Consider the following 17779-nt stretch of genomic DNA (forward strand, 5'->3'; position numbering starts at 1 on the left):
CCTGTTTTCGAGACAAACCGTTCCCACGGGGCTCACCCGGCCCGGGGCCGGGCGTCTTCCTGCGGGCAGCGGGAGGCCTGGCAGAGATGGGGGCGTGGGCGCAGCGGGTCGTTGTGATAGCCTGGGGGAGGGGCTAGGACAAGGTGGGAGCATTTGAGAGGTGTTTGTGGGGAAGAATGAAAACGCGGCTAGCGGGAGAAGGGGCCTCGGGGTCTGGGGATGTTGGGGGGAGCTCCAGTTCACACCGGAGGGACTGGGGCTCCGGAAGCCTGGCTCCCCATGGGGCCAGATGAAAAGGGGCAGCTGCAAGCGACGGTGAGTTCTTGCAGCTAGAAGACTGGAGCCCGGAGGCCTGGCTCCAGAGAAGCACATGGGAGGGGTAGCCGCAGGCGGTTGGGGTCCCCACAAGCCGGGCCGAGGGGAGCCGGTAACCATTTCCGGCCGTTCAGGTTCAAACACTCGCTGTAAAACCACCAGCCCCAAACAAATCTCTGAGACTTGCCCCGCCCTGCTACCGCGCTGGGAAGGCGGGACCTCTCCCACAACTCAATCTTGGTAATATGGGACCTAGAAACAGGCCCTTTCGGGTCCTTAGTTTCCCCAAGTGAGGAGGGGCAACGTTGGCGCAGCCTAGACGGCCCCCGCCTGAACATTCCCCTTACTTTGGACCTAGCGTAGCCACCTGCTTAGAGACCCTTAAACGCCGCAGTGGGGCGGGGCTAAGGGCGGAGTCAAGAAGGCGCCAACCACCCGAGGGCTCCTCCCCCTCTTGAGCCCCGCCCCCCGACAGCGTGGATCTTCCTTCGGCGGTGCGGGAGGCCTCAGCCTAAGGCCCCGCTCCCATCCCGGGTGGGCCCCACCCGGGCGGACGCCACGCCCCCGGCCAGCCTCGCGGGCCGCTGACCTAGTATGGACACAGCACTGGGAGGAGAGGCGTGCAGGGTGACGCCTGGAAGCCGGCAGGAGAGTCCCGGGCCCCACCCCCACAGACCGCCCCCCTTTTGAGGGGATGCACCTGCCGCGGCTGGGGCTAAAGCACGGTGATTGCGCAGCTGCTGTGCCGCCCAGAGCTAAAAATATTTCCCAGCAGAGAGGGGAGTAAGGAGGCTCCCCAGGAGAATCAATTTATTGGGGAGTGGGTGCAGTTGGTCAGACCCGTAAACAGGAGGGGCTGGGGAGCCCGAGGACAGGATGGGAGCAGTGTCCTTCGTCACGCTGAACACTGGGCGCTCGAGGCTGATGGGAAATGGGAGTTCCAAGAAGAGGGTTAGAGATCTAACTCCAGCACCCCACCCTCTGGACAAGGAGCTGGAGCTGGCCCAAGCGACTGCAAACAGACTCGGGCAGGTTTGGGTCTGGTCTAGAGGCTCAGATCTTCTCATCTGGGGCCGGCATGCGCTGGCGGGTCGGCTCCACGCCCCAGATCTCCCTGGCGTACTGGGCAATGGTGCGGTCACTGGAGAACTTGCCAGAGGTAGCTATGTTCCGGATCACCATCCGTGTCCATTCTCTCGGGTTCTAGAGGCCACAAGGAAGTTCTGGGTTTGCTCTGCAGGTGGGATCCCCACCTTCCACCTCATCCCAACCAGGGCCACCAAAGCCCTGCCAACCCCTGGCCCAGGACCCCTCACCTTGTACAGGGCACTGACTCTGTCCTGGCATTTAATGTACTCTTCATAATCCGCAAAGACTTTAAACCTGGAGGGGAATGGAGAAGTGGGGAAGTCTGGGGTCGAGGGCCAAGCCTATCCTGTCCTATTGGATTCCTGGGGACTTGGACAGTGATGCTACTTCCAAAGGAATGTGGCTGCAACTGCCCCAAAGCCCTGTCCAGCCTCTCCACCGCTCCTGAGCCCTATTCAGCCCCACAACCCCACGTGTGTGGGTCCCTGGCCCGCCAGCTCACCGGTCATGGTGCATGAGCATGTTGACAATGTCCTTGAATAGGTCAGGCTGTTTGGGGGAGAAGAAGCCACTGCTCAGTTGGTCAATGACGTGCCGAAGCTCAGGAATTCGGTCATAATACTCCTGGGCATTGTACCTGTGGGGGAAGAGCCATAGTCGGCACCATGGAAAGGGGTTCCTGGCTCCTCCTCCAGCAAATATCCAGGAAGTTCCAAGCCCCAGAGTGAAAACTCAGGTCCAGCCTGCTACTGTCCTCCCTACAGCTGCCGCACTTGCTCCAGAAGTCCTTCCACTCTTCTTCCCACACACCACCACTGTCTCCCAGCAGGTCTGTTTCCTCCATAAATGGCTTTTCTTCCCCACCATCCTGAGTCCATCCCTGGCCTCACTTTCAGGCTCCAGGAGGAGCCAACAAGTACATCCTGAGGAACATCCTTAAACTCAAACTGTCCTGCCACGCTCATCACTGTCCTGGCACCAAATTTCCTCCCCTAGGGTAGGAACTACTTCCTACCCAACGACTTCCTGGGGTAGCACAATCACTCCCCAAGGCACCCAGGTTCAAATCTCTCCAGACCAGTTTCATCTCCTTCCCTCCCCTCTTCCAACCAGAAACCATGGCCTCCTCCTCAACAGTGTCCCTAACCCCCGTCCCCAGCACTGGCCTGCTGTAGGGGACTCCCCCTGCCATCTGGTGCCAGCCCCACACTGGTCCCCCAACTGGACATTCCTTCCTCCAGTCGAGCCTCCATCCTGCAGCCAAAAGTATCTGTTTGGAGTCTAGTTCTGAACATGTTGGACTTTGCTCAAAACATTTCACATTTCCCTCTTGTCCAAAGGACCAAGTCTGAACTTTCTAGTCAAGCCCCACAGGAGAAATTCTTCTTAATATTTAGTGCCCGCTCTTGTAAGCTGAGTGTAAACTGGTACCAACTTTCTGGGAAACAATTTGACAATGTGTATCAGGAGCTTTAAGAACGCATACTTTTTTGACTCAGAAATATCCCCTTCTAATAATTATCTTGGGCTTCCCCAGTGACACAGCAGTTAAGAATCTGTGTGCAATGAGGGAGACACAGGAGACAATGGTTTGATCCTTGAGTCAGGAAGATCCCCTGGAGAAGGGCATGGCAACTCACTCTAGTATTCTTGCCTAGAGAACTCCATGGACAGAGGAACCTGGCAGGCTACAGTCTATAGGGTCACAAGAGTCGGATGTGACTGAAGCGACTTAGCACATAGCAAGCACAATAATTATCTTAAGGAAATAATCAGAGATGTGGACATCAGTGTAAAAGATTGGTCATCAAAGGGACATTTATACTAACAAATGAGGAAAATCAACCTTCATGTCCAACCACATGGAATTAAATAAGTATGGTATATCCATAGGATGGAATGCTATACAAACATTTTAAATACTTGAAAGACTATGACATAGAAAATGCTTCACCAATGTTAAGATAACAGGATTCAATATTGTACATACATTATTTCCAACTTTTAAAAACTACATAGGGACTTCCCTGGTGATCCAGTTGTTGACTCCATGCTCCCAATGCAGGGGACACTGGTTCTACCCCTGGTCAGGGAACTAAGATCCCACATGCAGCATGGTGCAGCCAAAAAATTAATTAAATTTTTTAAAAACCATATATATATGTATATATATATATATATATATATATATATATATATATATATACATACACACACACATATAAATACACAAAGAAAAAGAAAACTGTGACTTTAAATCTGGGGGATGAGATTATGAACAACAGTTGTTTTCTTCTCTGTAGCTTTGTATTTTTCCAATTAATGAGCATGGACTGCTTCTATGCTAAGAAAAAAAAATCATATTTTAAAGTAAAATGTTAAAAATGTAATGCCAGGAAGATCATCTCTGAAGATCTGCATTTCTGACCACAAGCCCAGGTATAACTACTATACTCATGTTTCCCTTTTTGCCATGGCTGCCAGGGAGCTGAGAATTTCATTTTACTCTCAATTCCAGAAATGGTATTATTAATTTGGGTGGGTATTATTTTCTCTTCCTTTTCCTTCAGCTCTGTGTTACTTCTGTCTTTTCTCATTTCATTCATCTTATTTGTTATGCTATCTCAAAAGTTTTCTAGACTTGTGATGGCCATAACTAAGACCTTGTGCTGGGACTTCCCTGGTGGTCCAGAGGTTAAGAATCCACCCTGCAATGGCGGGGACGCAGGTTTGATCCCTGGTTGGGGAATTAAGATCCCACAAGCCTCAGAGCAAGCAAGCCCTCGAAACACAACTAGAGAGTCTAGAGTCCGTGCGCTACAACAAAAGATCCCACAGGACATGACGCAACCAAGATCCCACATGCTGCAACTAAGACCCAAGGCAGCCAAATAAATTTTAAAAAAGACCTTGCGCATCCCGGACCAGCCTTCCCAGTTGTGCCTCTCACTCCCAGCTCTACCCTCCAGCAGTCCCACCTTGGTGCCTCCTGCCCATGTGTGAACTCTGCAGCCCATACCCTCTCTGGTCAAGCCTTTCCACATCCTCCACCCGCATGCCGAAGATGAAGAAGTTCTCCTCTCCTGCCTCTTCTGCCATCTCCACGTTGGCCCCATCCATGGTGCCAATGGTCAGAGCCCCGTTGAGCATGAACTTCATGTTGCCAGTGCCTGAGGCTTCAGTGCCCGCAGTAGAGATCTGCTCAGAGAGGTCAGCGGCCGGAATCACTGTGGGGTGACAGCAGGGGACACGCTCAGCTCCAGGAAGAGCCCCCACGTCAGCTGGAGGCTCTGAAGTTAGTCTGGTCCCAGGCCTGGCCAGATTCAGAGTCCCCTCCCTCCAGCCCTCCAGTCTTCACCAACTGTCTCCTTCTCACTGACCTCTCCCCACCTCTTGTTGATTCTTGAACATCTGGGATCTAACCTGGACTCCTCCCACCCCCCCAGCTCCACTGTGTGATTTGAAGGGCACTACTGAGGCCCCTCTCCCCTATAATGTCATCCCATATTGCATGACATTCCACCACTAAGGGAACATCCTCATGATTTGAGTATTGTCCTCTCCAGATTCTTCTTTAAAGTACCAGTACCCCAGGAAGAGGAGATTAATATCTCTTCCAGGGACTGAACTCATTAGAGCTTCCCTACTGTCCCCACTGGCGGCACCTACCTTTCTCGGCCAGCGAGACCCGGTAGTTCTCCAGGAAGATCACTCGGAGGCGGTCTCCCACCACCGGGTCATGGTTGACCACATCCCCAATGGCTGTGATGAGTCTGATGATCATCTTGGCCATATGGTACCCAGGGGCGGCCTGTGGGGGCACAGTTTGGGGTCAGCTCCACGGCCTGGCCTCCTACCCCCATCCTGCAACCCAACCAAGCTGACCTCAACCTGGATATCAAAGGACCACAGCCATGATCTGGGCTCGGCCTCTCACCTTCCCTCCAATCATCACAGTCCGAGGCACAAAAAACTTATTGGGTTCCTTCTTGATACCTATGGAGAAACAGAGGGATCCAGTGAGTGGGCCAGGTTTTCCCTCTGGGCTGTAGCACCTGAAGGCATCCAGCCAGCCAGGACTGGGCTGGGCGATAGTAGGCCTGACTTGGGCTGGGTTGGTGACCTCATATCTGTCATGTCCCCCCTCTCTGAGCCTCAGTTTGCCCATCTGTGAAATGGGATAATTCCGTGTCCCAAGAGTTGCCCTGAGTCCAAAGGAGATGTTGATGGAGAAGTATGCGGCACGCTGGGAGGTACACAGAGGCAGGAACAGGAGCCAGAGGGAAGCCTGCCACTCACGGTTGTACAGTGTGATGACATGGAGGCAGTTGAGGAGCTGGCGTTTATATTCGTGAATCCGCTTCACCTGGATATCAAAGAGCGAGTTGGGGTTGATGTGGACTTTGTATTCCTTCTCCAGGTACGCAGAGAACTTTAACTTGTTTTCCTGAAGGCAGGAGAGGGGGAAGAGCTCACCAATAGGCCTCAGCCTCAGGAAATCCTACAGTCTCATTTCCTTCCCAGGAAGGTGAGGAGAGAAGGCCCCCTTGTCACCTTCATCCACTCCTGCATCAGGACAGACATTGCTAAGCAACATCAGCACTCTTTCAGTGAGGTCAGATGATGCCTTCCCACCATGGACTGATTCCAGGCAACTTCTACCATGGCCTGAGGTTGCAGGAGAAATGGGCTCCATGGGCCATTCCTGACCTGGACATCCGGCCCCTCCAGCACTCTCCACTCTGGCCCCAGCACAGGTGTCTGTCCCAGGTTGTAGCGCTGCTCCTCACCTGCTTCACTTTGGCCACATCCCGGATAAAGGATTCATCGTCCACATAGGAGAGCAGTTTGCGCAGCTGATCCAGGTCCGCGATGTATTCCTCTCCAATGCGCTGTAGGGAGATGGCGCTCAGTTAGGCCCATGGCCTCCCCCCGTCCTCCTTCACAAAGGGGTCCTTTTCCAGGTCAAACAAGCACAGTCCACTGCAGACAGTGCCTTCTTCTGCAGCCTCCCAGCTGGGGGGCAGGGCATGTACACACATCTTTCCTTCCTTCCTGACCTTGAGCTCGGATGGCTGATGCCCATCTGACCCCCACAGACCCTCATCCTGGCCTCTTCCTCTGACAGGCAGTAACTTCGAGGGCCTGCAATCTCTGCCCCTTTCTGGTCTTACTTAAGATGTGGCCTGCTGATAACCCTCCATTAGGCTATGAACTTCCTCAGGTTGACCTTCACAGTCAGGGCCTCCATTAGCTCACATAAAAAGATGGTTTCCCTCCTCCAGACACATGCAAGGCTTGGGAATGCAGTGCAGGATGGATTTCAGCCCTCAGCTGGGCGCCCTACAGTGAACCACATACACAGCCACCCCCGGCTGCGGCCTGCAGTGACTGTGTTGACCCCTACCGGCCATGCATGACTTCTCACCTCAGCAATGACTTCTGCCAGCCCAGGGTTACACATAACCAACCAGCGCCGAGGAGTGATCCCATTGGTCTTATTCTGGAATTTATGAGGCTCCAGCTCGTAGAAGTCCTTGAAGCTACAGGATAGGGTTGGAAGATCATCAGTCACCCCTGTGGAATGAGGGTCTTCTCCCTGGGGCCCCTACCCTGATTTCTTGATGAAAGAGTCCTGGAGGTGAAGGGGGATGCTGTGTGTAACAGTGGACATCCCAGAACGGGACTGGACCGGATGGCAAGCCTATGACCCTTGTAAGAGCCGTGCTACTGTGGAAGGGGCCAGCAGAGGGCGTCTCTGAGTGGCCAGTACCGGGCAGTGGGCGGGGCCCAGCGGGAGGGGCGGGGCACAGTGGAAGGGGAGGGGCCCAGCTGGAAGGGCGGAGTCTGGGGAGCGGGTCTCACATGGTCTTCTTGAGGATCTCCGAGTGGATGCGAGCCACGCCATTGACGGCATGAGACCCGGCAATGCACAGGTGTGCCATGTTGATGCGCTTCACCGCGCCCTCCTCCACCAGCGACATGCGCCGCAGTCTGTCTACATCCCCTGGGAACGCGGCCGCCACCCGCTGTGCCGGGAGAGACCAGAGCTAGGACGGGGACCCAGAACACCGGTCCCCAGCCCCTACCCCCAGATCTCCGCCCATAGACTTCACCAGGTCCTCCACGCCCCCACTCTCCACCCCAGGCCTTCTCCACTCACGTTAAGGAAGCGCTGGTTGATCTCATAGATGATCTGGAGGTGCCGCGGCAGCAGGGTCTCTATGAGGTGCACAGGCCAGCGCTCCAGGGCCTCGGGCAGCACCGTGTGGTTGGTGTAGGCACAAGTCTTCACAGTCACTTCCCATGCCTGACAGGTGGGATGGGGAGGCAGGAGCCCCCGGCGCTTAAGCCAGATGGCTCTCCACACACACTGCGCAGCCAAGAGCCCCAGCCCTGCCGCTGCCAGGCCAGGTTCTAGGACACCCGCCTCTGGGCCTCACACCACCGTGTGTTCAGTGGGGGCTCCACCCACATCTATCTCCTCCCCAGAGTGGGAAGGGAACCCTGAGATGGAGAGGGTGAGGCAGGAGTGGGGGAGGGGCCCCAAAGCCTACCTTTTCCCACTCCAGTCGCTCCTGGTCCACCAGAATCCTCATCAGCTCAGGGATGGCCAAGGAGGGGTGGGTGTCATTGAGCTGGATAGCCACCTGGGGGCGGGGGGGTGGGGTGGAGGGCGGTTGCTGTCAATCTGGGCCCAAGACTATGGTCACTGTCCTTTGCCCCTTCTGAGCACCCCCTGCCCAAGGCCCCTTGTGGTTCTCTAGGTGGAGGCCCTCATGGGGGCAGCTGTGGAGCAGGAGGGAGAGGAAAGTGGATTATACTGAGGATTCTCAAGCAGATAACCCTCACACCCACCCCAACTTCCACCTCCTCATCTATAAAATGGGCGTTGCAAGCTAAGGCTGGAGGTGGGAGGGAAGGCACCACTCACAGGAGGTGTAGAGACCGACCCTCCCTGAGGCCTGGTACCTTATCCGGGAAGGCATCGAAATTGGTGCGCACAGGGTCGAGGCAGCCAAACTTGGAGGACTTGAAGCGGCGGATGATGTCCTGGAGCGTGGCAGCCACTACGAAGTACTCCTGCTTCAGCCGCAGCTCCTTCCCCTCAAAGAACTGGGGACAGGGAGAGGTGGGGCGGAGTCAAGGTGGTGGGCGTGGTCTAACACTGCTGTGGGCGTTGCCAGGAGAGACTCCCACCCACCCCGAGATTCCTGAGCCCTGAACTGCTCCACCTCAGGGACCCAAGAGTCTTTCTCCGCCAAGAAGCAGCAATGCAGTTGGGTCAGGAGGGAGGGCTACAAGGACCAGGAGTATTGTGGGTGTCTCCAGGGAAGAGCTCCTGCAAAGTGCGCCCCCCCCACCCCCGGATCCAAGCATCCTCACACTTGAAGAACTGGGGGGAAGCACAGGACACTTGGGGCCAGCAAAATGCCCTGAGTGTGACTAGGGCACCAGCAGGTGTCACTCCCCCTCCTGCCCTCTCCCGTGCACTCTGGCCTCCTGTCCCCAGCCCAGGGGGTAACATACGTTGTCGTTGGGGTATAGAACCCGAGAGATGTTCTCAGCCAGGTTGCGGTCCAGCACAGCCTGGATGTAGCCACCCACATTGACTAAGGGACAGAAGTGGGAACAGGGTCAGGCTTGGGTCAAGGGGGGGCCACAACGGGAGGGGGCTGCTGACTCCGGCTGAACTCACAGTCCTTGAGGTTGAAGTCATTGGGGGCTTTGGCAGACCACAGGCGCATGGTATTGACGACGTTGTTGCGGTAGCCAGGCACGGGCGTGTCATAAGGCATGGCCAACACCACCTGTGGGACACCCAGCCTGTGGTTAAGAGGTGGGCATCTGCTGTGTCTACGAGGCCCTGAGAGCTGGAACTGCATGCTTTGTCCCTGCGCTCCGCCAATCCCCAACCCCTGGTTCCAGTCCCAACTCTGGACCACAAGCAACCCTACCAACCTCTCTGGGCCTCAGCCATGAAGAGAGGACATCCCGGTGCCTCCCCACACCCCTGCCGGCCCTCCTTGCTGGGCTGTTGTCAGGATTCCAGGAGGAGGCAGGGATGAGCTCAGGGACCAAGGTGGGCCTCTGTTGGTGGCTGCTCTGCCATGAGGGGGACGCGCTGGCCACCTGGCCTGAGCACAACCTAGAGGACCCTCTGGACTCCTGGAAGGACTGGGGGATCATGGGGCCTGGCTGAGGGGGTCAGAGAGGTCAAGTCCATCCAAAGGTTAACCATGGGGCTAATTAGCAGTGACTAGCTGGCCCCACCTCCCACAATTAGCAAACATCAATGTGCATGCGTGCTGAATGCTAAGTCTCTGAGTTGTGTCCAACTTTTTGCAACCCTATGGACTGTAGTCCACCAGGCTCCTCTGTCCACGGGATTCTCCAGGCAAGAATACTGGAGTGGGTTGCCATGCCCTCCTCTAGGGGAGCTTCCCAACACAGGGATCAAACCCATTCTCCTGCATTGCAAGCAGTCTTTACCACTGAGCCACTGGAAAAGCCCGCAAACATCAATAATTGCTGCCAATAACTGCCAGCTACCACAGAGAAAGGGGTGCACCCACACCTCCCTCCCCAGGATTAAGTAGCCCCTGACTGGAGCAGAGCAAATGCTGCAGCTCAGAGAGGGAATGGACTGGCCGAAGAGCATACAGCTAGGAGGACGGCCAGAGCCCTGCAGGACACTAGCGTGGATGAGAGCGGAACAAACTCCCGGTTCCGAAAGCCTCGAGGTTGCTGTGCAGCCATCTGGAGGCCGGTGAGCTGCAGTCACAGCAAAAGGACTGGTGGCAGAGCTGGGGTTTGGACACCTGGTTTAGCGGGAGGCTCCCGCCGACCTGCTCTATGACCTTGAACATGACATTTGCCCTTCCTAGGCTTCAGTTTTCTCTCCTGTCCCCCTTTATGGGCTGTTGGTTTATTTCCCATCAAGCCCCGAGCTCAAACATGCAGGGGAGCCGAGAGTCTGTGATTATTTTTGGGTGGAGAGGAGGCAGGTCAGGCGAGGAGCAGTGGTTAGAGCAGGGCAGTATCCCTCCTGCTCCCAGCTCTTCACGTGGTCTGGCTCCCCTGTGACCCTGTCTCCAGCCTCTCTGGGTTCCAGCTGTGTGACCTCAAGTAAGTCACTTAACTCCTCTGTGGCCTCCGTTACCAAATAGCACTCGGTCCAGTAGCTTCCAGGCTCTTTCTTTGCGTCACCCTGTTTCCTCCAGAACCTCCACTCCTCCTCCCCCGCCTCACTAGATCTTCCCCCTGCTCCGTGGCCTCCCCCTCACCTGTGTGTCCACCCACTTGGCCCCCTGGCTGGTGTGTTCCACTCGGCCATAGAAGTGCACCGGCAGTGTGAACTCAGGGCGGGCCTTCTCCCAGGGGTTGCCGTAGCGAAGCCAGTCATCAGCCTCCTCCATCTGAACCGCAGGTGGGTTAGGGGAGAAAGGAAGACAGAGTCAGAGCCAGGCTCACACCACAGCAGGTGGTGGGTATAGCAGGAGCCCGCAGCCCTGGTGTGCCCTATACAGGGTAGGGAGGGTGTGAATGACCGTCTCTGGGGTAGGTGGGCCCCCAGTCTGGTGGAAGATCCACGGGGGCTCGGTGTATGTATAAGAGTCTGAGACATTCTACAGCCATGGACCTCCTATCCCAGGAGCTGACAGCTGGCTTGGGGCCAGGGAGAAGGGGCAAGGATGCTCTCCACCCAGGCTGGGGCTGCTTTGGGATCTATGTGCAGATGAACGAACAAATAGCCATCTTTATCATAACCACAAGGTCAGGGCCCAAGATCACTCACCTGCCAACCCCCAGAGATCTTCTGGTTAAAAATCCCAAACTCATAGCGGATCCCGTAGCCATAGGCAGCCAGGCCCAGTGTTGCCATTGAGTCCAGAAAGCAGGCTAGGGGTGTGCACGGAGGTGGATGTCAGAGGAACCCAAAGGAACACTTCTGCCCAGTCCCCGGGCACCCTGCTCACTTACCCGCCAGCCGGCCCAGGCCCCCGTTGCCCAGCCCTGCGTCCTCCTCGATTTCCTCCAGCTCCTCCATGTCCAGGCCCAGCTAGAGGTGGGAGGGTATAACAGAAGTCAGGGCCAAGGGCCAACAGGTCAATCCCTCAATCCTGAAGGCTCGCCCACCCGTACACACCTGGTAGGTGGCCTCGTCACAGGCGTTCTCCAACGCCAGATTCACCATGGTGTTTTGCAGCGTCCGGCCCATGTAGAATTCCAGAGACAGGTAGTAGATCCTCTGTCCAGAGAAACAGACGGGGAGGGGTAGGGGAAAGAGGGTCAAGGCCGCCCCCCGACATTCAACCAGGCCCACTTGGGCCTGCACCTCTCATACTTCCTGCCCCACTCCTAGGCCCCAGCAGGTTCCAGCCCTGCCTCCAGTTTGCCTGCCTTCTCAGGCTTTAGGACCCAGCAGGTAAGAAACTGGTCCCAGCATTTCTTCTGACTTTGGACAAATCACTTTTCTTCTCTGAGCCTCAGTTTCTTCATCTGAAAAATGGGGCCATATCCACCTCAGGGGCTGAGGTGCTTAGGAGAGCTGGGAACCCCTTCCTTCGCCCGCAGTCCTGCCAAGAGCCCATCAGGAAGTCAGAACACAGGGAAGCACCACCAAGTGCTCCCGAAAAGGGGAGACCAGGCCCAGAGACAGAAGTCATTGGCTCAAGGTCACACAATGACTCAGGGCTAGAGTCGGCCATCTCCCTTCCTTGCCGTGCCCAGCTCCCCTTGGCCCTCAAGCCTCAGTCCCAAGAAGGGGGGCGGAGAGACTCTAGTATCCAGGATGCTGATGGTGCCCAGTGTCCTGGGTCCCCGCCCCACCCCTCCCCCACCCTTGCCCAGCAGTGTTAGGTTGCTGACATTTACCAGTGACCCCAACAGACACTTGATCTCGCCACCCTAGCTGTGCCCCACCCGGCACACCGCACACGCGTTAGGTAGAATGTCCTTCCACTTAGGATCCAGCCCAAGCTGCAGGGTCTTCCTGCTCACCCCCAGCAGCTTCTCCATTCTCTGAGCGCTGAGCCTTTGCAACCAGCCTACCTGACCCGAGGCCCCTGACCTGCCTCCGTCTCCAGGTTTCTCCCCGTGGGAGAATGGGTCCCAGCACCTATTGCACTTGGCACCCCTGAATCATCCAACCTCAGGAGCCTGGAGGCACCCTTTCTTTTGCTGCAGAAAGTCCTGACCCCGGGAGGGGCCGGTCAACTCGGTCCAGATCTCCCAGCCCCCAGGCAGGGCCCCCAGCCCACTCCCCACCCGGGGTGTCCCAAACCGCACCTTGGGGTCCTTCTCATAGTAGTGCTGCTGCGTGCGGATCCAGCGGCCCACGAGGTGGTCGCGCACCGTGTAGGCCAGCGCGAAGTAGTAGTCTCGCGGGGTGGCCACATTGCGGTCTTTCACGAGGGTGAAGTGTAGGTGCCGGTTGAAGTTCTTCTTCAGCTCGGTCACATTCTCCACACCAGCCAGGCCACGCACGCTGATCTGCTTTCTCTTCTCCTGGTCTGTCAGGGGCCGGGACATGGCTGCGGGAGGGTGGGCCGGACTGGCTTGTGCAGACGGGCGGCCTGAGTGGTGCCTCCAACCAGGGAGTGGAGATCCCCGGCTGGCTGCTGCTTTAAAGCCTGGCTCCGGGCAGCTTGCCCCACCCCCTCCCTCGATGGGAGGGTCTTGGCCCGGCTCCTCAGGGAGCTATTTTGGGGTGAGCAGAGGAGAGGAGGGGCAGGGCAGGGCCAGGGCCGGCCTGGCTCCCTCGCAGCCCTGCACTGACCCACCTCCTCCAGGCCTCTCGCACTGGCACTGGGGTCTGCTGTCTTCTGTCCCCCGGCCTGCCTTGTGCAGGGTCGGAGTCAGGGTGCAGCAGGCAGAGTGCTGGCTCCAGAGGCCCGAGACTTGCCTGGAGCGGCTCGGCTGTGACTTTGGCCGAGGCTGCCCTGAATTCGGGTTATGGATGAAGGATGGGGCCTGACTGTGGGCCCTCAATCAGGGCTCCTTGGAGAGGCCAAGGAGGCTGTCAGGAGGGCAGGTGTCGGGAGGCCCAGCCTCCAGCAGAGCAGCTTGGCTTCGGTTCTCAACTTTCACACAATAGGCTGCACACCACAGGCGGGATGCTCTCTGGTCAAGCTTTTATGGTGGCCCTACCCTTGGGTGGGAAGGACACATGTTGTGGCTGAAGGCCACCTGCGCAGAGCATCAGGGTGCCCCGAACAGAAAAGGCGAAGCTAGCGGAGGACACTGGGCATCCGAGAAAAGGGGGACCGGGACTCTCAGTTCCAGGAGAGGTGGTATGGGAGAGGTTGACTGAGGCAGGGCCACTGCCCCATCCCATCCCCCACCGAAGTCCAGCCACTCAGAGCTCCCCCTGTTGCTGTCCCTCAAGGAGCTCTGAAGTGACCTTTCAAGAGGGATGGTCAGGTTACAGGCCAGCTTTGGCTAGGGGCCAGCAGCCTGGAGCAGGGGCCTCTGGGAACTGTAGTCCTGTGGCCCACAGGGGTAGGAGAACTGAAGCAGCCCATATACACACACATATACACACACACACACACACACAGTGGTATCAACTCTCCCCGTGCTGCAGGTGAGTAAAGGCCTTCTCCCATTCATTTCTCCCACCCGGGGTCACGTGGTTCCTAAAGTTCCTTTAGGATTGACTGGTTTGATCTCCCTGCAGTCCAAGGGACTCTCAAGTCTTCTCCAACACCACAGTTCAAAAGCAAAAATTCTTCGGGGCTCCGCTTTCTTTATAGTCCAACTCTGACATCCATACATTATTGGAAAAACCATAGCTTTGACTAGATGGACCTTTGTTGGCAAAATAATGTCTCTGTTTTTAATATGCTGTCTACATTGGTCACAGATCCTGCTTTGTTCCTGTTCTTTGGCTGAGCCAAGTCTTAGTTGCAGCATGTGGGATCTAGTTCTCTGGCCAGGGTTGGAACCTGGGCCCCTGCACTGGGAGTGCAGAGTTTTAGCCACTGGACCACCAAGGAAGTCCCCTGCTTTATTCTTTGAGCAAAAGGAACCCAGGGCCTGGCGCTATTTCAAAGGAGGCTGGGCCTCCTAGAGTGGTGGAACTGGGGAAGAGGAGCCTGGGTGTTCCAGTCTGAGCACCAAGGAAGCACATCAGAGGCCTGGCCAGCTGCAGGATGCCACAGTCTGTTTCAAGGACAATCCAGCTGTTTCTGAGCCACAACAGACTCAACCCTGGAAATACCAGCTTAGCGTGGAGGCCAAACTCCTAGTCCTCCGAAGGCCAAGCCCTGCTCTGCCCCTGCTCTGATAGCGTCTAGGATGGTCTTCCAAAGTGTGTGTTTCAAAGAAAAAAAGACCAGGAAGAGGACACCAAAACACACCTACACCAAGGTTGTGTGAACATAGAAAATTTTCTCTTTTGCATTTTAAAAGTATTCTACACCTTGTATTTCAAAAGAATGCCTGGTGGCTCTCCTGTGTAACAGTTCCCATCCTCAACCTTTCCTCCTGGGCTGTGCCTCAGGGGAGGTTCATCCCCCCCAACCCCCACCCCCAACCAAGGACCGGGCTTGGCCAGCATCTCGGACCACCTGGCCTGCCTTCTTTATGGAGTGCCAAAGAGAGCTCAGAGGCATTTTAGCACCAGTTGTCGATGTTGTCACCTCATGGCCCAACTGTGGCTGCATGCTTTGGCCACACAAACCTTTGCACTGACCCCTAATTTTCTGCTGCTAAGAGCCTGCCCCCAACAGAGCACATTCCTATCTTATTCTGCTCCCCAAGTCAACTCAATCCACACCCCTCCCCCTGCTCACTAACTGGGTGATCACCCTGCCCCTGCACTCAAGGGACTGGCTGAACTGGGACACAACCTCTTTCTGTTGGGAAATAAATGTAATACTTGAGTTGGTTTCTCCGGCTACCTTTCTCCTGGGTTCTTTTGGCCTTTGTCGTGTCAGTGGCACCCACTGGAACTTTTGTCTTTTCCAGGGTAATGCCACCCCAGGAGACCCTTCATTTCATATCCCCCAGCCCAGCATGATGGGAACTTGAAGACTGAAACTGACCTACTGGCTTCCCCAAGTCCTTCCCCCGTTTCACTCCCTATTGGTGTTGTATGTATAGGTTTATGTATCAGTTCAGGTGCTCAGTCGTGTCCGACTCTTTGTGACCCCATGGACTGCAGCACCTCAGGCTTCCCTGTCCATCACCAACTCCTGGAGCTTGCTCAAACTCATGTCCGTCGAGTCGGTGAGGCCATCCAACCATCTTGTCCTCTGTCCCCGTCTCCTCCCAACTTCAATCTTTACCGGCATCAGGGTCTTTTCCAATGAGTCAAGTGTCTTCACAGCAGGTGGCCAAAGTATTGGAGCTTCAGCTTTAGCATCAGTCCTTCCAATGAATATTCAGAACTGATTTCCTTTAGGATGGACTGGTTTGATCTCCTTGCAGTCAGTCTGAGGGACTTTCAAGAGCCTTCTCCAACACAACAGTTCAAAAGCATCAATACTTTGGTACTCAGCTTTCTTTATGGTCCAACTCTCACATCCATCCATATTTTATATATATATATATATACGTATATATATATATATATACGTATATATATAATTTTGCTTATTTATTTAGGCTGTGCTTGGTCTTCATTGCTGTGCAGGCTTTTCTCTAGTTGCAGCAAGCAGGGGCTACCCTCTACCTGCCATGCGCAGGCTTCTCATTGAGGTGGTGTCTCTTGTTGTGGAGCATGGGCTCTAGGGGGCTTGGGCTTCAGTAGCCAGGGCTCCCAGGCTCTAGAGTGCAGGCTCAGTAGTTGTGGCGCCCAGGCTGAGTTGCTCCTTAGTTTTGGGATCTTTCCAGATCAGGGAAGAAACCTATGTCTCCTGCATCGACAAGGCAGACTTTTAACACTGAGCCACCTGTGAAGCCTTAATATTCATTTACTTATTTGGCCTGTGCCAGGTCTTATTTGTTGCACACAAGAGTTTTAGTTGCAGTGGGTGCATGCAGGATTTCCACCTGCAGTATGTCGGATCTTACTTCCCTGACCAGGGATCGAACCCAAGCCCCCTTCATTGGGCACAGTCTTAGCCACTGGACCAGGAAGTTCCCTTTAGAGATTTAAAGAACTCTGAAAGCACACTTTCCCAGCCTGAACTCTAAACTAACTCTATGTTGTTTATGTCCAATGGTTTCTAAACAGATACACGAACTAACTCAAAGGTTGTTTATGTCCGACTAGATTTCCAACCATAAATCCTGTCTCCTTCCTGAGACCAATCTTGGGTTTCTCCAGAGCACTTGGCGGGGTCTCAGTAACAGAGCCCTAACACTGACCTTTCCCAACGGACATTCCTCCTACCAACCCGGCTCTGGGGTGCGGGGAAAGACACTGCTGCAGCAGCAGAACAGGAGCAGGGTCAAGTGGAGGGCTCTGCCCCCCCCCCCCCCCCCCCAGGGGCCTAAGGCGGCTGGGGAAGCCCTCTTCACCCCTGTGGTTCCACTGCAAAGGCAGGTGCTTGCTGCCTTGGAGACTGATGCCCCAGTCGGCCGCTTCGTTACTCACCAAAACCTTAACAAAAGCTGACGGCAGGGAGAGGAGAGCGAGCACAGGAATGGAGCTGGCCCCAGGGGAGAGAGACAGAAGAGATAGCTGGGCGGTGGTTAAGTCATTTATTGATTTTATTTCTAAAACCCACATAGCGCCACTTTGCCTCTTCCAGAGCTTCAAAGAGCTAACTAACCGCCCAGTGAGCCCACCAGGGAAACGGAGCTTGTGGGGGAAGCAATGAGGTGAAGCCAAGGTGAAAGAGGGTTGCCAGGCCCCAGGCCCTGCCCCCGTTCTGTCGGCTAAGGACAGGAAAAATATCCCCTCTCCCTTTCAGTCAAGGGACCTTTAGGGCCTGCTTGGGGAGACCCAGTGAATAGGTCTGGCTTCTGAGGCTCCATTAACCCCTGCAGGCCTACAGCAAACCAGCCCAGGCAAGCTGGACAGGGCTCAGACACCAAGGGCCTGCTCAGGATAAACAGCAGGGCTAGCCCCAGCCCCAAGCTGCAGAAAAGCCCAGGCCAGCGTTGTCCCCACCGGCCCAGTGCTGTGGGCTGCAGAGCTTGCTGTGCCTCCACCTGCCCAAAGGAAGGGAAGGCGGTGGGAAGCGCGGGCCCCCATGCAACTCCCCCAGGAACTGCAGCAAAGCAGCAGCAGCACTGAACAAGGCCCTCCCTCACTGCCCCAGCAGTCCTGAGCTGGGTTTCCCTGGTGCCACAATGGGCCTGTCCACCAGCCCAGACACAAGAGAACAAAACAGCCTGAGACCCTTTGTGAAGTGCTTACAAAGCACAAGGTGGGGCCTCTTCTCCTGCCCCCACCTCTCCCCAAAGCCTGCCGTGCTGG

At 55.8% G+C, this 17779-nt stretch overlaps 1 protein-coding gene across 1 annotated transcript; it reads right to left on the reverse strand.

Moving 5' to 3' along the window:
• Positions 1–1099: 1099 nt before the first annotated feature.
• Positions 1100–13015, reverse strand: PYGM (glycogen phosphorylase, muscle associated). The gene is made up of 20 exons (XM_020891769.2): positions 12697–13015; positions 11555–11656; positions 11389–11467; positions 11204–11307; positions 10692–10823; positions 9104–9215; positions 8935–9017; positions 8377–8520; positions 7962–8054; positions 7568–7714; positions 7270–7433; positions 6833–6947; positions 6195–6296; positions 5704–5851; positions 5342–5400; positions 5074–5215; positions 4424–4631; positions 1907–2041; positions 1632–1698; positions 1100–1518 (listed from the first exon to the last, which is right to left on the reverse strand). Exons 1-20 carry the CDS (start codon positions 12937–12939, stop codon positions 1369–1371), a joined length of 2529 nt encoding a protein of 842 aa, XP_020747428.1. The 5' UTR covers positions 12940–13015; the 3' UTR covers positions 1100–1368.
• Between the last annotated feature and the right edge of the window lie 4764 nt (positions 13016–17779).

The sequence above is a fragment of the Odocoileus virginianus genome, chromosome 28, assembly GCF_023699985.2.
Source record: "Odocoileus virginianus isolate 20LAN1187 ecotype Illinois chromosome 28, Ovbor_1.2, whole genome shotgun sequence".
Lineage (NCBI taxonomy): Eukaryota > Metazoa > Chordata > Mammalia > Artiodactyla > Cervidae > Odocoileus > Odocoileus virginianus.